Below are 21,147 nucleotides of genomic sequence, written 5' to 3' on the forward strand. Positions count from 1 at the left end.
AAATAACTACAAATAACTAATAACTATAACTAATAATATCTAGTTATTTATGAGTTTATGAGAATCTGTTCATGTTACGCATTTTTGTATTCTTTTTTAAATTATATATTGGCCCACATATTAGATTTTCGGTATGGGCCTAAAAATCCTTTATCTTTTTGGCTCTATACTTTACCTGTTACTGTCAATGTTTTGATTCAGAATCCCTTAGATGTATTAAAATGTTACTGTATCAGATATGTCATTATAGCTGCCTGCATGGAATTGATTGATATCAAGAAAGGCTTAACTATTTGCCAAGTACTGTTTTATTTTCCCATCAGTGATCATCAGTTTTGATAATGATTTGACAAGTTTGGTTCTTGTTTGTAGTGTGTCAATGTTGGTCTTCTCCTATTCTTTGTGGCAGGTTATCGGTCGGATGTGTAAGATCATAGACAAGACGTGCCTGTCGCCAACGCCCACACTGGAGCAGCACTTGATGTGGGACGACATTGCCATTTTGGCACGCTACATGCTCATGTTGTCCTTCAACAATTCCCTGGATGTTGCAGCACACCTGCCATACCTGTTCCACGTGGTGACTCTACTGGTAGCTACCGGGCCGCTGTCCCTTAGGGCCTCCACCCACGGTTTGGTTATCAACATCATCCACTCCCTCTGCACCTGCTCGCAACTCAACTTCAGTGGTGAGGTCTTACTATTGACAGGAAATGTGTTAACCCTCTTGTTGTCCTTGGGTCAAATTTGACCCCATTAAAAAATGTCTATGTCTGAAATATGGGTTTCTTTTTAACCAAATTACCACAAAAATTGATTGGATTCCATACAACTCTCTTTGCAAATATTATTGATCACTTTTATTCCTGACTAAACTCATCTTTATGTTCCTCTGATCTTAACTATTAGTCAAAATAATTTTTTAATTTCGGCTTTTTTAACTCAAATATTAGGTATGATTCTATTTAAAAGAAGGTTATTGACATTGAATTCCAAAAAGTACAGGAAAACTAGTGGTGGTGTTAGTGAAAACTATAACAAAAAAGTCGGAAAAAGGGAGAAAAATGTCAAGTATTTGTCAGTTTTTGACCCAGGAGGACAACACAAGGGTTAAATTCAACAATCTTACAGTGGGAATGGTGTAGATAACTACAATGAGAGCAATTTGAAAGGAATTTGAATAGGAATACTCAAGCTAGAGTTTGTCTCCTATCAAAATAAATGTGTGCTAAATGATTTCAGAGGAAACAAAGCAGGTACTGAGGCTAAGCCTGACTGAGTTCTCCCTGCCCAAGTTCTACCTGCTGTTTGGCATCAGCAAAGTCAAGTCAGCTGCGGTCATCGCCTTCCGTTCCAGCTACAGAGACCGCTCCTTCTCACCAGGCTCCTACGAGAGGGAGACATTTGCCCTGTCCTCCTTGGAGACTGTCACTGAGGCCTTACTGGAGATCATGGAGGTCAGCTGAGGAATTAAGCTAACTTCTGGTTTTCAATTCTTCTCTGTCCCACCAATGCAATTATTTCATATAGGAAAATCCAAAGATCCAAGCAACAGTTGGGGGACATGATGGAAAATTGGATCATTAAAATGGCCATACTGGGTATAGAACAAAACAATGACATAAGTAGAACAAGACTAGATGGAGCGATATTAGCTAACATTTATTATTAATATAAAACCATTTGCTGCAATTTAGACAGTTGATTAGCACATCTTTTTGGGTGGGAGGTTACTAAACAAATTTAATGTTCTCTGTTCATGACCTGATAGGGTTGTAGAGTCCAAAGTTCCCCACATGTTGATAACTTATTTGTAATAGATCTGCCAAATCTATCCGTCACACAACTTACATTGAATTCTACACCGGTTTTTCCATTCTCAGAGTCATAGATTTGCTATATCTGTCAGTTTATTTTAGTTTTTTTGCTCTCTGTTTTCTTTTCTTCAGGCTTGTATGAGGGACATCCCAGCCTGCAAGTGGTTAGACCAGTGGACAGAGCTCGCACAGAAGTACGCACCTCCTTCTCTTATTTGAAGCATCAGTGTTGAATAACAGGAATTTGCAGTGTGCCACAATGTGTATTTGGATTTCAGGTTTGCATTCCAGTACAACCCATCTCTCCAGCCGAGAGCTCTGGTGGTGTTCGGCTGCATCAGTAAGAGGGTGAGCCACAGCCAGATTAAACAGATCATCCGAATCCTCAGCAAGGCCAGCCCTCTGCTCAGCATAGACCGGGTGAGAGTGCATATTCATTCATATGACTTTTTCTGCCAAACCTACACCATTAAAGTGTTTCAGTTCATTAACAATCAATAGAAGGTGGTGCTGTTGGCAAGTTAGGCTACAACACATATAATATGCAAATAAAGTACATTTAAATAAAAAGTTATTGTGAGGGGATCTATTTTTTTTTAATTATTCACATTTTAAAGAAAAAAAAGGTATGGTCCCAAAAGATTTAGAAAATCTTTGACATTTCAGATAGATAGATAGATAGATAGATAGATAGATAGATAGATAGATAGATAGATAGATAGATAGATATTGATCAAAAAAATGGTAAATTACGGCGTTACAGTAGCACAAGTACATCAGTCACACAACACAGAATATAAATACAAATATACAAACATACAATTTACATGAAATAATAAAAATAATAATAATAGGAATAAAATATAAGAACAAGTATTTGAATATATACAGGATGGAAAAACAAATGTGGAACTGCTTAAATAATATGCTAAAATTGAAATAAACCAATTGTGCAGGTTGCACTTAGTGCAGTATTGTGGTGTCTAAAAGTCTTATCTAGCACCCATTGATGACATGTTAAAGAGTTTTATTGTCTGTGGTAGGAATGATTTCCTGTAGAGGCCCGTGGGACATCAAAGCTGTTGGAGCCTCTTAGAGAAGCTGCTCCTCTGTTGGAGCAGTGTGGGGTGGAGAGGGTGGTCTGGGTTGTCCATGATAGATAACAGTTTGTTCAGAGACCTCCTTTCCACCACAGCTTCAAACGTGTCCTGTTTGCAGCCGATGGTAGGTAGGTAGGTAGGTAGGTAGGTAGGTAGGTAGGTAGGTAGGTAGGTAGGTAGATAGATAGCTTTTATTGTCATCAACTGTGCATACAGACTGCACATATAAACAAGATTACGTTGCACTGGTTTAAAAATACTGCCCTAACTAAAACAAGTATTACTGTACAGAATAAGTATTAAAAAATAAATACAAATGCTGCAGAGTGCCAGTGGTAACACCATACATAAATTAAAAATTATTAAGGTATAACCCTAAAAATGAACCTTTAGGGCTTTATATTAGGATTGTTTAAAATTATTACAACATATTTTGATCAAAAGTTTTCTTCGTGGGGTTTTAAAAATTATTATGTACACGAATGTATTGATTGGATTTGTATTTGTAACAGCTAATCATGTCCCACCTCTCCCTTCCACTTAATCCTCCTTGCACTCCCCTCTTTATCACAGGGACTGGAGAGCTGTCTGAAAGGACCGGACAATTACAACAGTCAAGTATTAATAGAGGCCACAGTCATTGCTCTGACCAAGCTGCAACCTCTACTCAGCAAGGTATACAACCACTGTAGTAGATCCACTTCCAGCAAGCATTTTTTTTATTTACATAAGCACAGGCTGTGTGGCAGTTTCCGTTCTCATGTTTCTGAGTTAAGGTTTTAGTTTGTCGGACCTATCTCCACAGAACTGCGGAGGAGGGTCTGTCTAGTCCACACGCGTTCAGGGTTTCTGGATGAGAGAAAAACCTGCTGTGGTTTATTAGCGTTTCTTTAAACCAATTACAATCATCACTGGTGGTGCAAAGCACCAGGCAGAGTCACTGTGCAGCTGCAAAATAGCCTTGAACTTGTTTTGGTGGAACATGTAGCATTCAAAAACTGTTTTAGTCAAGCAACAGACTACTTAGATTGGACAGATAGTCTAGCCAGCTGTCTGGATTTACACTGCAGAGATTTAAGGAGCAGTTAACCATAGTCCTCATAAATCAACCCGAGTTTAAAATTCCAACACAAAAAAAGCAGAAGGTACATCTGGCCGAAAAGAGTGAAAATCATCAGCAACAAAGCAATCCTGGAACTGGAACGTCGTGGATATAGACTAATCTAAAGTGCTATATATCTAAATCGCTAAATCAAGTATCACGTTTATTTTTGTATTTCATAAAGTTCTAAATTAGTTTAATGATCAGAGTCTTGGCATTGTGGGCGTTTCTGGGTTGGTCCGATCCCTTGCCCCTGCATCTCTCAATTGTTGTTTTCAAGTGGTCACACTGTGTATCAGTTACTGTCCAAACAAGCCCACCCTGTGTTTTTTTAGGATTCTCCCATGCACAAAGCTCTGTTCTGGGTGGCAGTAGCTGTGCTGCAGCTTGATGAAGTCAACCTGTACTCTGCTGGAACAGCCCTGCTGGAGCAAAACCTCCACACTCTAGACACAATGCGCGTCTTCTACGACAAGGTAAAACACATACAAATACACACTATATGCCCATGGGGACACAAGGTCTCCTCTGTTCACACATCCCCACAGTTTGATGTTGTGTGAACTAAAACCATCACTGTTCTTATAATACTTATTTGGGTTTAGACAGCTTACTCAGGTTTTCAAGGACATGTGTGACAGTGTTTTCAAAAGGTACATTTTGCTAAATCTATATGTACCGTCTTGTTCTGATACTATTATTTGATCTTGGTCCCTCTCTATAGTGCTCATTGCAATTTTTGTTAATTGCCTGTCCTAGACAAGGTAAAGCAATAATACTTGGTAGGGTTGCACGATATTTTAGTTCATCGTCTACGCATTAGGGCGATGTGCGCATTAGGGTTGTGATCATGATGGCTGACCGACATCGCAATTGAGAGCCACCATATTGATGCCACGCCCCCCACCCTGTCAGACACATACTAATCCAAGTCGCGGCCGCTGGACAGGAAATTGAGAATTGCGTCAGTCTTAAACTAGCAAAGACACTTGCATGGTGGGGCAAGTAGGGCCCCTTTAGTGGAAGCTACTTTTTCCCCCTTACGTGCAATCTATTTGTGAAAAAGACCAATGCTTTGAGCAGAGTGGATTGGCTTTAGCGATACAGTCTCTCTCTCCCTGTCAGTATAGTAGGTTGCTCTACCTGGCCTAGTAACACATTGGCATGCGGTAAGGTCATGCTCTGCACCTCAGCTTGGACACAGCGGTCTCGAGTGAGAGAGAAAAGGTGTCCTTTCTTAACTCATTGGACTAAGTTTGTCAACACTACTGTGCGCATGCATCAATAACTAAGCCTGTAGTCCTCTGGATATGGGACTATGTTATGTAGGATTTATGAATGCAACAGTAGGCTAATTCACGAGCTATTTTATGTTTTATTTCAAGTTAATCTTGCTCATTTGTTTATGTGTGATGCAAGAGTTATGTTTCTGTTTATGGAATGTGTTATTCAGTGCAAATTTAACCGAGAATGTAGTTTAATCCCAGTAATAATTAGGTTATTCGCTCTGTTAAAGGCAAATGTTCCACTATAATGTTTTTACCCAGATCTCGGAGATCTGATTGAGTATAACCTTTACGCCCAAATTGTGTCTCTCCAAAGATTGTTGTTCCTTCTTAACCTGGCATTAAAGTCCTCCAGCAGGATTAGTTTTACCTACCTGATGCCCTTAGATGCCCTTAGGATGTAGTGATCCTTGTGGATGGGGTAGTCCAGACAGAAGGGTTTTGAGGAAGGCAACGGAGCTGGTCAGTCATGGCTAGTCAGTATCATGATTCAGTACTCATTATTAATGTCTGTCCTACACTGGTCAATATAACTGGATCAGATATTGGAGGGGAAAATTGTATAATCCTATACTAGAGCAACTTCTAACATTAACCTAGCCTTAAAGGCGCGTTTCACGCAATTTTGTTAACATTAATTTTCCACCACAAAACAAACACATACCAACAGTGAACTCTGTAATTAAACATTATCAAATGTATAGTGAAGCGGCTCTGTTTTAACAGTGCTTGCCAGTTGAAAACTAATATTGTTGTCACGCAAGGGTTGTGTTCAAGTTCATCAGCTCAGTGGAAGCTCGTACTCGTAGCTGCAGCTAGTCCGTGTTACCTGCACCGATTTGGGTTGGAGCGTTTTCAAACCAAAGTACACGCAAATTCATATTAACGTAAAAATTGGGCCCCTGGATGGCTCAGTTAGTGGAGCGGGCGCCCATGTATAGAGGTTTATTCCTCGACGCAGCGGGCCAGCAGCCCTTTGCTTCATGTCGCTCATTTGTATGCCAGTATTCAGAAAGTGTTTATAGTCACTTATAATCATACTAAGGTATGTATTCATTCTTTAATGTGTGTAAAATATCAGAAATAAAAAGTACCACTTTCTGTCATTATAAAAGTTTTGTGCTAATACGGAAGTCCAATGCTTTATGTGCTATAATTAAATCAGGAATGTCATTTTTGTGAATATTAATTATGTGAAAACACTAACAGAAATTCAATTGCATGCCAATATTGACTTACATTTACTTATAATCACGTTAAAGTTAGGTACAGTATCATCCTGCCATATGTGTAATATATCAGAAATGGAAGTGAAATTAATCACAATTTCTGTAAATGTAAATGTTGTGTTTCCGCACATGAGTTCCGTGTACACTATAAGCTATAATAATGGCAGGAATCTTGTGTATGAAAACATAATGTTTCTAAATTGTATTATTTGTATAGGTTGGTGTAGACACGATCCGATGACACGATCAGATGGCAAGTTGTGTGTAGACTGTTGAACTGGAAGACATACTACACAGAAACAATTGAGACAAATACAGTATACAGTAAATGCAGAGGGGGGATTGTTGTGGTTTTTCTGTTTCACAAAATGTGATAATGTAATCATTTGCATTGTGATTATGCATTCAGTGTATACTTATAGTGTACTTTACTGACTGACCTACATTGAAACATTACTTTCTTCATTGGCCATCGCTCTTAATGCTATATTACTGACCAACAAACAGACATAAAATCTTACATACTCTGTTTGGCCAGTGAGGTAGTCCATAAATCAGGATGCACTGTCAGGGTCCAGTTCCATCTCTTGAAGCTTATCACTTAGAAGGCAGGGCTGGATGGTGAAATCAACGGAGAAGTTAAATAACAAAACTTTCCCCGTGCTTCCTGTTTCTCCATGAAGGAAAAGTTTCTTTGTGTCAGGAAGATGATGACAACCTCCACTTTGATGATTGGTCTTGAAAAAGCAGATAACGGGGCCCCCGGGTGCTGCAGAACTATTCTCTCAAAGGTCTTTGTGACGTGTGACATGAGTGCCACCAGTCTTTAGTCATTGAGACTGCTAGGACATGCTTTCTTTGTCACTGGGACAATGCGGGAGGTCTTCTATAAAGGCACCTTCATCAACCTCAAAGACAGATTGAAGAGGTGCTGGAAGATTTCTGCAAGCTGCTCAGCACACAATTTAAGAACCAGGGGTCTGATATGACCTTGCCCCCCTGGCTTTGATTGTCTTTTTCCACCTGAATTGTGAAAGCCCAGCGGTGATAAACATGTCAGGGATGGTGCTGGTGGTGGTGATGAAATGCCATCCATTGACATGTTGGTTTGGTAGAAAGGAGCTGGAGGGTAAAGAGGGTGTACTGAAGCTCAGTTTTGACCTGGTCTTAAAATCCGATTTGAGTGATTGGATGACAAGTGGACAGCTCTAAGTACTGGTGTGAATACACCCAGGACACATTGAGAAAGCCTTGGCTGCATCTCTTAGCCCTTATTTGACAGCTTTAGCATATACAATTCAGCCCCAAGTTTCCAAATAAGTGGATACCAGTACAGAAAAGAATGGTTACAAGACAATAAAAGGGGGGGGGTAAAAGGGACAATCATAGTAAAAGTAAAATATCTCAGTAAATAAGTCAAGTGAAATCAAATACGTAAAGAAAACAAAAAAATTAAAATTAAAGGAAAAGAATAATAAAAGAAGACTGATTTCATTTTTATCTATTCTAAATGTCCCTTGATTGCTTTTTCTTCCCATTTTGGGCACCCCAGGTAAACATTTGCATTAATGTGCATTAAGAAGCCAAGAAAAGATGGAAAAATTTCCAAAAAGCATCAAATGACAGATAACACAATTGTCTGATATGTCACAAAAAAGTTAATTTTATTCTCATCATTTACACTTTCCAAATAACAGAAAACAAAAAAATGGCATCTGCAAAAGTTTGTGCAACCTGCAGAGTTTTTAGCATGCACCGCCCCTGGGAAAGCTGAGACCAGACAGTGTCATGGATTGTTCTCAACCATCGTCTGGAAAGACCAAGTGATGTCAATCTTAAGGTTTTAAATGCCCAGACTCATCTGACCTTGCCCCAACAATCAGCACCATGGGCTCTTCTAAGCAGTTGTCTAGAAAACTGAAACTGAAAATAGTTGACGCTCACTAAGCAGGAGAAGGCTATGAAAAGATAGCAAAGCTTTTTCAGATGCTAATAGCCTCTGTTTGGAATGTAATTACGAAATTTTAGTCATCAGGAACATTAAAGTTAAAGTGGAGGTTAAAGCAACATCTGAAAGACCAAAAAAAAAATGTTAGACAAAACAGCTCGCAGGATTGTGAGAAAAGCAAGTCCAAACCCACGTTTGACTGCACAATCCATCCAGAAAGACCTGGCAGACACTGGAGTTGTGCTACACCATTCCACTATAAAGAGATACTCGTACAAATATGGTCTCCACGGAAGAGTCATCAGAAGAAAACCTCTTCTACGTCCTCACCACAAAAATCAGCGTTTGAAGTTTGCGAATGAACATATAGACAAGCCTGATGCATTGTTCTGAAAGTTCTGTGGACCGATGAGGTTAAAATATAACTTTTTGACTCGAATGAGCAAAGGTATATTTTTAGAAGAAAGGCCGAAGAATTTAATGAAAAGAACCTCAGTCCAACTGTTAAGCATGGGCGTGGATCAATCATGCTTTGGGGTTGTATTGCAGCCAGTGGCACAGAGAACATTGTGAGAACAGAGAACACGAGTAGAAGGAAAAACTGAAGGTTTTGCCATGGCCTTCACAATTTCCTGACCTCAACATAATTGAAAATCTATGGATAGACCTTAAAAGAGCAGTGCTTGACAGACAGCCCAGAAATCACAAAGAACTTGAAGACTTTTGTAAGTAAAAATGGGCAAAGATACCTCAAACAAGAATTGAAAGACTATTGGATGGCTACAAGAAGCGTTTCCAAGCTGTGATACCCAAAGGAGGCAGTACAAGGTATTAACTCTGCAGGGTTCCCAAACTTTTGCAGACGCCATTTTCTTGTTTTCTGTTAATTTGAAAGCGTAAATTATGGAAATGAAATCAATATTTCTGTGACATATACGAATGTCTAATGTGTCATTTGATGCCTTTTGGAGTTCTCTTTTCTAAGCTTCTTTTTGCACATTACTACAAATTTTTACCTGGGTTGCTCAAACTTTTGAGCCCCACTTTATTTCAGACTGGACGTGCTGCAATTATAAATCAGTTCACAACGACAAAACACACAGATCACTTTGGTCTTGTCAATGGAACCATTTAGCAACTTTTAAAAAATAAACTTTCCATTCAGATTCTTATTGCCATCCATTTCGGCGTCTCACGCTCGTCATCCACTCAATAGCTCCATAGGCAATCTGCAGAGGGTCCAGGAGTGGGTTGGTGAGGGTTTTGAGGTGAGCCTGGGGGCTTGGTTTGTGGTTTGTTATCTGTCTGAGCCACCTATATACATATACATTGATATACAGCTGTCCTAGCAGAAGCTGTTGTATGATGTCACAGACTCTGTGTACTCATCCAAACTTGTTAGCAGTCCTTGTAAACTGTATGTATTTGGGGATTTCATGACTGAGATTACCTTTGTTGAACTCATCAAGGGCGATAACAAGGGAATCCGGGTTATTCAGTTCCACACACATACTATATTCCTGGTATCTGTTGAGCTTGGGCTGCAGCACAAGTTGATGGGCTTTTGGGCCTACTAGGACTCTGAAAAACAAATCCGTCACTATCATCATTCGCAACTTTCACCAACTTCATCAACATTTGCAACTTTAATCAACTTCCGGTACATCCTGGTAAGACACATTATGCCGCCTAAAAATGCTAAAACGTCTCTGTGCGAGGAGGATGCCGTTGTTACGATGAGTGTACTCTCCCAATTAATGGAGCAGCAGAGAGTGATCTATAAAGAGATGTCACTGCAACAACAAGATAACTTTAAATGTTTCATTCAGCTGATCATGGATGGAACTAACAAAAGATTGGATGGTGTTATCAGAGATGCAGGAGCTGAAGACTAGCTTGGAATTTACCCAAACAAAGTTTGAAGAGGAGAAGATGGGATGCACTGAGATTAAGTCAAAGATAAGGGCACTTGAGACAAACATAACTACTTCTAAACAGAAATTGGATGCAATGTTCAACAAGCTGGACTACATTGAAAACCATAGCAGGAGAACAAATATTTTAATTGATGGCATTGCTGACGAGAAAGGAGAGAAGTGGGGTGAATCAGAGAAAAAGGTGCGAGAGATGTTCTCAAAGAATTTGGGATTAGATGGAATAAATATTGACATTGAGCGTGCTCAGAGACTGGGCCAGTTTCAGGAGAGGGGAAGGCCAAGGAAAATTGTTGTCAAACTTTTTTCGCCTTAAAGATAGAGAGCTAATTCTTTCTTCTGCTAAGAAATTAAAGGGCACTAAGATCTACATTAACGAAGATTTCTCTGAAGCTGTGCAACTAAGGAGGAAGGAGTTGTGGCCAAAGATGAAAGCTGCCAGAGAGAAAGGGGATAAAGCTAGTTTGAAGTATGATAAACTGATTATCACCCCAAGGGATGGACAAAGTCATTTGTCGGCCTAATGAGCTTTAATGCTCAATTTTAAATATGTTTGTGAATATGTATGTGTCTGTGTGTAGGATTTATATGTATGCAGCCTACTTAATGAAGTTAAAATAACTCAGGAAATAAGATATTCTACTAGATTATAATATAGAACTTATTTAATTTTAATTAAGATGACCAGAATAAATAAATTACCTAAAGGTTATGTGTAATAGTTGAACATATTAATATATGTAGTCTAAGGAACAAAATTCAAGACCTGTCTTTATTTTTACAATTGAATAAAATAGACATACTTATGATATCTGAAACTCATCTGGATCATTTCATAGATAATTCAGAAGTGGAGGGGGTTTTCAATTTACGGAAAGGATAGAAACAGATTTGGAGGAGGTGTAGCCATTTATATAAGAGATCATTTTCCTGTTAAAATGAGACATGACTCAATGATTGATGATGTTGAGGTATTATGGGTACAGGTACATCTTCCACATTTGAAACCTATTATTCTTGGTTGTTGTTATAGGCCACCTAGTGCCAGGATACAGTATGTTAATGATTTATGTAATATGCTAGATAAGGTGACTGAGGAAAACAGAGAGATATATTGGTTGGGAGATTTATATTTTGATTGGCTGTCTGATATTTGTCCTTTGAAAAACAAGCTTAAAACCATGGCAGACACTTATGGTTTATCTCAATTAATGGATCAACCGACGAGAATTTCTAGTAACAATACAGGATTATTAACTTCAAAATGTATTGATCACATTTATACTAATTATCCTGATATGTGTTCAATACCCATTTCTGTAGCAGTTGGCTATAGTGATCACAACTGTATTGCTGTCTCTAGGAAAGCTAAGCTACCTAGAGCCTGTCCTAAAATTATTATGAAAAGATCTTATAGGGTATTTAATGAGGAATGTTTTTTAAATGAATTGGATAATATTAAATGGGACTTGATAAGTGACATTGATGATGTGGATGCAGCCCTTAATTTATTTATGGATTGTTTTATGGGAGTTGTTAACAAGCATGCTCCATCAAAGAAATTTACAGTTTCCAAAAGTGCTCCTGGGTTGATATAGAGTTAAGGAGCTTAATGAATCAAAGGGAAGAGGGTAAAAAGGTTGCGGTTAATTCTGACTCTCCTAAGGACAAAAAATCTTATTGTATTTTAAGGAATCAGGTGACCAAAGTGAATAGAGTGAAAAAGAAAGAATATTTTAAGAAGAGAATTGAAGATAGTGGTACTGATAGTAAGAGAATGTGGAATGTACTCAATGAAATCATGGGGGAAAAAAATACTTGTACTTCTTTTGTTGAATTTAATGGTGTTTATTTTACTAAGCCAATACAGATTGCAAATTATTTTAATAATTATTTTGTAAATAAGAGTGCTAATTTTAGAGAGACGATGAAATACACTGTGTATTACAACTCAGTTGAGCTTATTGAAAGGTGTATTATGAAAGATAAAAGGTGCAGTTTTGAATTTCATCAGGTTAATGTTGTGCAGGTGGAAAGGTTGTTGCGATCTGTGACTGTTGGGGGGTCTGCTGGTACAGACAACCTGGATAGTCGGCTGTTGAAGTTATCAGCTGGACATATTTCTAAACCAATCTGTCACATTTTCAACAGATGTTTGATTAGTGGTGTTTGTCCAAAACTTTGGAAAGAGGGTAAGATAATTCCTTTACCCAAAGACATGAAATCAACTTTCTGTGGTTCAAATAGTAGGCCTATTAGCATCTTGCCTGTTTTAAGTAAATTATTGGAAAAGATTGTATTTGAGCAAGTACAAGATTACTTTTCGAACAATGATTTGACTACGATGTTTCAGCATGCTTATAGACGTGGTCATTCCACCTGCACTGCAATGACACAAATGTCGGATAGCTGGCTAACATCTATTGACAACTCAATGCTTGTGGGTACACTACTACTAGACTTCAGCGCTGCCTTTGATGTGATTGACCATGAAATTTTGATTTCTAAACTCATTAGTTATGGTTTTACTTTCTCTGCAATCAAGTGGTTTAAGAGCTATTTTTCTGAGAGGTCGCAAAGAGTTTATTTGAATGGTGCTTTATCTAGTAGCAAGTCCCTGTACTGTGGTGTTCCTCAAGGAAGTTGCCTTGGACCTTTATTTTCAATTTTTACAAATGATATGCCGTATATACTCAGTAAGGCTAAACTGACTGTTTGCTGATGATTCTACTCTTTATTATGCAGCCCCTACATGTTTAGAGATTAATTAGGTTCTGTCTAGTGAGATTAGCAAATTGTATAATTGGATCAAAACAAATAAACTTGTCCTAAATATTTCAAAAATTTAGAGTATAATATTTGGTTCTAAGTATAGATTATCTGATAATCCCAAAATGTATATACACGTAAATGGTCAAAATGTACAGCAAGTAAAAAAGGTGAAGCTTTTGGGACTTTGGCTTGATTCCACATTGTCATGGTCGGATCATATTAACAATGTTGTTACTAAAATGGGTAGAGCGGTGGCAGTTGTTCGTAAATGTGCACAGTTTTTAAAATTACAGCTTTTTAGGCGTGTTGTTTGTTCATCGGTTTTGTGTCATTTGGATTATTGTCTTGTTGTATGGTCTGCGGCATCAAGCAGTCTTTTAAAAAAATTACAAGTTGCACAAAATAAGGCTGCAAGACTGGTTCTTGGTTGTTCTTCGAGAAATAGGGTTGCAGAGACGCATGAACGTCTTGCTTGGTTGGAGGTCAAGCATAGACTATCTGTTAATATGTTAGTATATTTTCATGGAATAATTACTACTGGGATTCCTAAATTTCTTTATGATAATATAACTTATTGCTCAGATATGCATCCACATTATACAAGAGGGGTGAATAGTCGACAGATTTCTTTACCACTACCTAATTCTGACTGTAGGAAGAGGACTGTGTTTTTTTTTTTTTTTAACTTTTTATTTTCTGAGAGGACTGTGTTTTATAGGTCAATTGTATATTGGAACAATCTTCCAGTTGGGATTCGGGACAACAAGGGAAAAACTGGTTTTAAAAAGGTCTTAGACTACATTTGTTTTCGATATCATAATATTGTCTGGATTGGTTGAGTGAGGTTGTATCATGGGCTATATTATTCTTTATTATATTTAGTGTGTTAGTACTTTTTGCATTGTCAGTTATGTTTGTGAATTTATATATGATACATTTTTGAGTAATTTTGGTTGTATTGATTGTCTTTTGGATGTATTGTTTGGACCCCAGGAAGATTAGCTGTCGTCTCGGCGTCAGCTAATGGGGATCCTTTGAAATAAACAAATAAACACACAGTATCTGGTTGGCAAGCATGTGGTGTGTGTCCTGCATGGTGGCCTGCGGAGGTATGTAAACACAGACCAGAATGAATGAAGCAAACTCACGGGGGAGCTACAAGGGTTTGCTGTTGATGAAGAAAGTTTCAAGATCAGGAGTACAGTGCTATTGGATCACTGTTACATCATTACACCAGCCACTGTTATTGTAAAAACAAATTCATCTACCTTTAGATTTGCCAGAGCTCTCTTTTTTGCAGTCTGCTCTGAACAGCTGAAATCTAGCCAGCTGTAGCGACAAGTCCAATATCGATTGACAGAGCCACATCTCCGTGAAGCACAAAAGAGCAGATGTAGAAAAGTCAGTTTTTTTTTTTTAATCACTGTTATACCAGATACCACTTGAATGTCCAGTTTGTTGCACAGTGAATGCATGAAGAGGAATACCCAGGTAGCAGAGTGTTGCTACGCTGATGTTGTCTACCTGACATCAAAAACAAGACAAAAAAATGAGCACCGACTCACCGTTGCGACCGCTGTTGGCTCCATCTTGGTTGAAAAAAATGACATAAATAACACAAAAACTATGAACAAGTAACAAATAAGTTTTCTTACAGCAATATATTTCCCAAAGCTTAATCAAAATAAATGGTGATTCAGCATTCCGTCTTAACTACTGTCTTGCAAGCACTCAACATACTGAAAAATACTTAATAAGTAGATTAAGAGACCTACAACAATGCCATAAGTAGATAGTGCATGTTTTTAAAATAATGACATGACCCAATACAGCTTCCTCATTCCTCTCTTCTTCTCCTAATGTGCTTTTCCAGAGTCCCGAAGAAGTGTTCATGGAGATCAGGCGTCCTTTAGAATGGCACTGCAAGCAGATGGATCACTTTGTTGGCCTCAACTTTAGTGCTAACTTCAACTTTGCATTGGTGGGCCACCTACTCAAAGGTAAAGCTTCAGCTGATGAGCATTCACAGGTAGTTAACAAAGACTGATAATGTTTTGTCTGTAATCATTGTGTGTACATGCGCATCTACTGTATGTGTACATGTTCAAATGAATCACACGTAGAAGAAAATTATGGTCAACAGTATAAAAAAGCAGACGAATCTGCTGTTTTTTGGATTTAGCAATTCATTTTTTAAGTATGCATATTGCAAGTGCTAAGCACTTTTAGTTAAATTTAACTGCAGTCTTTCAGGAAGGAAGTCAGACTCAACAAAAATTGTTCTGTTGAGGTGGACTTTCTTTCTGATGTTTTAATACGCAAGTATGTTCCAAAGACATTTGGACCTTGACTGTCTGTCTTTATGTCTCTAACTAATGTCTCTAGGCTACAGACACCCATCACCCACCACAGTAGCAAGGACAGTAAGAATCCTGCACACACTGTTGGCCCTTATCAGCAAGCATCTGAAATGTGACAAGTTTGAGGTCAACACCCAGAGTGTGGCGTATCTGGCTGGTATGTAGCGCATCTGGAACTTTGCACAAATATCCTCATTTATCCTTTTCACCACTACAATACAATGCACTTACCCATGTGAGATATAATATCATATTTGATATCAATAATAGGGCTATCAATCGATTAAAGTATTGAATCGCAATTAATAACATGATTGTCCAGTTAACTCCCAAATTAATCTGACCTTTTTAATCTGTTCGAAATGTACTTTAAAAGCGATACTTTTTAGGTTTTTAATGCCTAAGTTGTATTTGAGACACGTCATTGCCCAGTGGTAACTCAACTCACATCAAAAGTACATGCAAATATCTTTAGTCTTCAGTCAAGATAACCACTTGGAAGGGCTTTGAAACTGAACTTGCCATTCGAAAGACCCTTTTCTTTATTTATTTCTGCTCAAGGAAGTTTGTGAGAGAGGGGAGGAGACATCAGCGCTGTTGGCAGTGGAGCTGTAGACTCCATGCATGGGAATGATTTATTATAATGAATATATTTATTAGTTGCCAAATGTAGCCAAGTCAGCACCACTGTTACTGCTGCATTGCTTCCTGATTTCCATAACTAAAAAACGACAACCCAGAACACACATGAGTTAATCCTGCGTCGAAGAAATTAGTAGCTTTAAAAGGAATCTTCTTGTTTATTTTGATAGCCCTAATATATTATGTCACAGCAAAAAATTTAAAACTTGAACATTGAGCAAATCTATGTTCTTGGTTATGGTGCTTTGTTTGGTTTGGATCTACCTCACTATCGTTGATTACCAAAATTCCTTTTTATTGTTTTGTAGCCCTGCTCACTGTATCTGAGGAGGTCCGAAGTCGCTGCAGCCTCAAACACAGGAAGTCACTCCTGATTTCTGACCTCTCCATGGACCCAGTACCCATGGACACATATTCAAGTCACATCACTGATCCCAGTTGCAGGTAAGCTGATAAACAGAGTTCTGTTCTCATGGTCTTAATCCTATTTCTTTCACTTTCCTGGTGAGAATTCCAGTGTTTCATATCAAGTTTTATTCTGTTACTTGACCTTTGATCTGTTCACCTCAGAACTTTGCGAGAGACTCAGCCATGGGCGTCACCTCAGGTTTCAGATCGCTACCTTTCAGCCCATCACTACCCCACAGTGGGCCAGATCAGCCCACGAACTCGCAAGTCCATGAGCCTTGACATGGGTCAGCCCTCACTGGCCAACACCAAGAAGCTCTTGGGTATGAATTATGACTCTGCTATCTACAGTACATGTTGATCTTCCCCAAAATCAATTTGTTAAAACACCAGATTGTAAATGTATCTGTTATGTTTGTTTATTTGTTTGTTTGCAAGGCACCAGGAAGAGCTTTGATCATCTTATATCGGACTCTAAAGCACCGAAGAGACCAGAGATTGAGTCTGGTATAACCACCCCTCCCAAGATGAGGCGTGTAGCAGAGAATGACTATGAGATAGGTAAGTGGGCAATCCCATTTCCTTCTGCGTCTGATATGATAATTTGTTTCTAAATCCTCCATGTTATAATTACAGAGACACAAAGAATTGGTAACTCTCACCTTCGCAAGGTGTCTGTATCAGAGTCAAATGTTTTGCTAGATGAGGAGGTGCTGACCGACCCAAAGATCCAAGCTCTGCTACTCACTGTGCTGGTGAGAAAACACACCACACGGTCATTACAAAGATGTAAAGCCAGTGAAACATGAAGAATATTAATCAAATGCTGGTACATTTTGTTTCCTTGTCACTGACTCTATTCGGTAACAAACTGTTGCTCTGATTTTCCAGGCCACCCAGGTCAAATACACCACTGATGACTTTGACCAGCGAATTCTGTACGAGTACTTAGCTGAAGCTAGCGTTGTCTTCCCAAAAGTTTTTCCAGTTGTGTAAGTAGCCAACATATTTTCTTTGTTAGGTTGTATTCTGAGTAGGGCTGTCAAAAGTAACACAATACAGTGCTGCCCCTTAATTACGTAGACTGTGGTGCCCCCCGCCACAGTTTCATAATGAACCGGAAATATTTTTTAGGTTTCTCAAAACATGTGTTTTGTGCTGTTGCTTCAGCAAAGTATATTTCTCTTAGTCCACTTAGTAATGCCACCCCCAAATAAACACCAGCATAGAAGCCCCAGACCGGCTGTACGCGCACACAGACATGCTGGAAAGTTCGCAGCTCCATCCAAGATTATACCATTTCCGAGATTCATTGGCAACGTCGTTTCTGGTAAGTAACATTAAGTAACGTCACAGCTTTCACTGCAGTTGTCCACTAGTCAAGACACAATTTTATCAATGTACGACAGCAAACAGAAAGCATCATACTGTTAGCTAAGGGACATGTTAGCTAACAATGTTAGCTGTCAAGTCTTCTCTACCATTTGCTTGTCGGGAAAAACAATGTATGTGTTAACGTATGTAGTGTTTTATTTTGCATATATAATGTTATACTGTATGTACCGTTATCTACCCATTTATTATCAAATGTTAAATGGAAACTATATTGATTTTCAAACAGTGTGCTCCAAATGTGCCTTTTATTTATAATTCATTTAGCTAACTGTATTTACCTTAATATTTTAGGTCAAAGCAGACACTCGTAACAGGCTGCAAGGAGAGCACCTGGCTGCCTTCCTGAGGGTCTCCATCACTCAGTTGAGCCCAGAGGAATTTAGAACTTTTCCTAACACACACACACTGTTCTGTGTTGGACAATCATTTCTAGTTTCATTTGGCTTTTGGAACATCATCATGTACCCTTTCCCATACCAAGAGATTGGCATGGAGTACTTACTAACAGAGGATTTCCCACTTACTGTTGCAAGTTTTGTCGACTTTCAAACATTAAAAATCTACCAAAAAACCTTTACATGTGTTTAACCCTTGTATGGTATTCGGGTCAAATTGAGCCATTTCAAATTTTTACAAGAAGAAAAATGGTACAAGTATACATTTTTGAAGCGATCCGAGATGCTGGAGATGCAGATCCCATTACATCCTTCAATTGCCTCTATAGTTAAATGAGCATCATGGAGTTTGCTTTGCTTTTCTGTCAGTTTGGGAAGCCCTAATGGCTCTATGAAAGAACACATTTCAGTAGAGATAATAACCTATAGAGATCAGTGTAAAAAGAAATTAAAAAATATTGTTAATATCTACAGTTGCTGTACATCTCCAAAATTGGATCTTACTGCAAAAATATTGGAAGTCAATTCTCTCTGTTTTATGTATTTAGCAAGTTATTATACTGCTTTATCTACCTTTAAAAAAAAAGAATTGTATACCGCAGTATACAGTATCGGGTCGCGGGGGCTGCAGCTCCAGTAGGGGACCCCAAACTTCGCTTTCCCGAGCCACATCAACCAGCTCCGACTGGATAGATTATTGTTGTATTGGTGTTTTAAGTGAGTCAGGTTTCTCAGGCTGTCTTGAATCTTGATCACTAAAAATATGCGAGTACTTTTGATTGAAAAAAACCTGACCTGAATCGGTGCAGGCAACACTGAGTAGCTGTAGCTGTAGTTGCAGCTGTGTGTAGAAGCTTCCCTAAGCTAAAACAGCAGTTAAAGCTTTATTGCCTGGTTAGCTGTTAGAGCTAGCTGTTATCTGCTATTGACAGGATTAGTAATATGAGTGTACTTTTAGGTAGGGCAAAAAATTATCATATCACCCCCTAAACAGACAGGGGTGAAAAAATCCCCGGCTTAGGGTGGACTTTTGCGCGTGCCCATCGCGCTCGTGCCATATGGTCTATTAGGGAGGGGTCAAAAAAATCCCCAGATGCAAATTTGGCCTCTCACAAGCTCCATCATTTTTTCAAGCCTACACACGTCGGACGGGTCGACTTCACGGTTACATTGGTGCATGGCATCATCACCCACCTTGTGTAATGGGTTGGGTTGGACCCAGACACAGAAACAACACAGGCTAGAGGATGACAGTAACGAAAAGAGTTTAATCCAACAAAAACACACACACAGGAGGTACAGTTGGTGGAGGTATGGATGAGAGTCACAAGGAGTGAGTCTGGAGGAAACTGCAAACATGGACGGCGGGATACAAACACTGTGACGAGAACAAAACAAAGTTAGTCGATAGTAAAGCAGGTGAGCAACGTTTACTAAAGACTGGCCAAGTTACCACTTAGGGGTTAGCAACGAACTGGCGCTGAAGAGGTGGTCAGCCCGGGTTTATATACTGTGGAGATGGGATGATGGAGATAGATTGCAGCTGTGGAGCTGGAGTAATAAAGATGGGTTGCAGCTGTGCTGAAGGCGGATGGCAAAATGTGGTCACGCCCCCGGACCAGGTTCCTCTATGGTGACCTCTAGTGGAAGACAGACGTACAGACAGACACACAGGGGAAAGGGAAGACAGACACAGACAGCAGCGGCCCATGACACCTTGTTAGCTATGATTTGGTCTAAAAGGCTTGACAATTTTAATATTACATATCGTTCATTGATTTTGTTATACATCAAACAAACAATACCCCCTATTTTACACCATTATGTTTTTGACACGTAAAAACTTTTCTCCAGTAATCTCAGAATGCTTTTCTTCTCTTGTATAAGCCCTGCAAGTAATCACAGCTTTCACGAATTTGTGGTACTTTGACAAATCATCACCCACCGTCGCATCATACATTTCACGGATTTTGGCTATAACATCTTCAGCGGATTTTAACTCATACAACACCGTTTCAGCAACTCCACAACTTCTGGATTTGTCAGCACTGATACTCTTCAAGGTCAGAAAGCGCCGTACAACACCCACAAATGTATTGGTCAATAGTCTTTTCATAAGCAGGCCAAAGTGTTCTCCATAGAACCAATCAGGAATACTGCTTGAGCACTCATGTTTCTTGCTCGGATGATTAATAATATTAATAACTAGAACTGCACGCAGTTTCAACGGGGTCCAAGCCTCCCCTCGCAAGTCGTCCCCAGCGACCCGGGGAGCGCACGAAAGCGGAACCCAAAGCGAAGTTGTTGGGGAGGCAGACGTGGGGAAATATCGATAGGCGCATGTAACGCTACAGATTAATATCACAGTGAAACTCTGTCTTTCCACATCTGCGCTGTTAATTTCAAGTAATTCACTTTAGTGGAAGTGGTTAATGCAGACGTTGGCCCATAGGCCACGCCCACTTGAACCAATCAGTCCCCACTGTAAGGACCACCTCAGGAGTGGGCCTAGATGGTATCCATTACATTTTGTAAAATTCGGATGAGCGGTTCATGAGATATAAACTTGTTGTATTTATAGCGCCCCCTAGTGGCCAATGTTCGTGAAATTTGTTTAGCAGAGTCAGAGGGTCATGGCAAGTAATGTTCTCAAGTCTGGCTTTAATAGAATTTATTTTGGACTAGATATGGCAAAGTCAGTATTTTCAGAGTTAGCTACACAAATTTGTTTGTGCGTAATATGCGCAATTTTTATTGTA

At 39.1% G+C, this 21,147-nt stretch overlaps 1 protein-coding gene across 3 annotated transcripts in view; it reads left to right on the top strand.

The window, feature by feature from the left end:
* Window positions 1-21,147, top strand: part of nf1a (neurofibromin 1a) — a 204,789-nt gene that overhangs the window by 161,403 nt on the left and 22,239 nt on the right. For all 3 annotated transcript variants that reach the window (XM_034866988.1, XM_034866990.1, XM_034866989.1), the window contains 13 exons: window positions 410-689; window positions 1,243-1,457; window positions 1,950-2,011; window positions 2,096-2,237; window positions 3,491-3,592; window positions 4,355-4,495; window positions 15,062-15,188; window positions 15,574-15,705; window positions 16,499-16,634; window positions 16,761-16,921; window positions 17,037-17,159; window positions 17,235-17,353; window positions 17,490-17,590. In XM_034866988.1, the coding sequence (XP_034722879.1) occupies window positions 410-689; window positions 1,243-1,457; window positions 1,950-2,011; window positions 2,096-2,237; window positions 3,491-3,592; window positions 4,355-4,495; window positions 15,062-15,188; window positions 15,574-15,705; window positions 16,499-16,634; window positions 16,761-16,921; window positions 17,037-17,159; window positions 17,235-17,353; window positions 17,490-17,590 (1,841 nt within the window). The remainder of the gene's footprint in view (window positions 1-409; window positions 690-1,242; window positions 1,458-1,949; window positions 2,012-2,095; window positions 2,238-3,490; window positions 3,593-4,354; window positions 4,496-15,061; window positions 15,189-15,573; window positions 15,706-16,498; window positions 16,635-16,760; window positions 16,922-17,036; window positions 17,160-17,234; window positions 17,354-17,489; window positions 17,591-21,147) is intronic.

The sequence above is a fragment of the Etheostoma cragini genome, chromosome 3 (genome assembly GCF_013103735.1).
Source record: "Etheostoma cragini isolate CJK2018 chromosome 3, CSU_Ecrag_1.0, whole genome shotgun sequence".
Classification (NCBI taxonomy): domain Eukaryota; kingdom Metazoa; phylum Chordata; class Actinopteri; order Perciformes; family Percidae; genus Etheostoma; species Etheostoma cragini.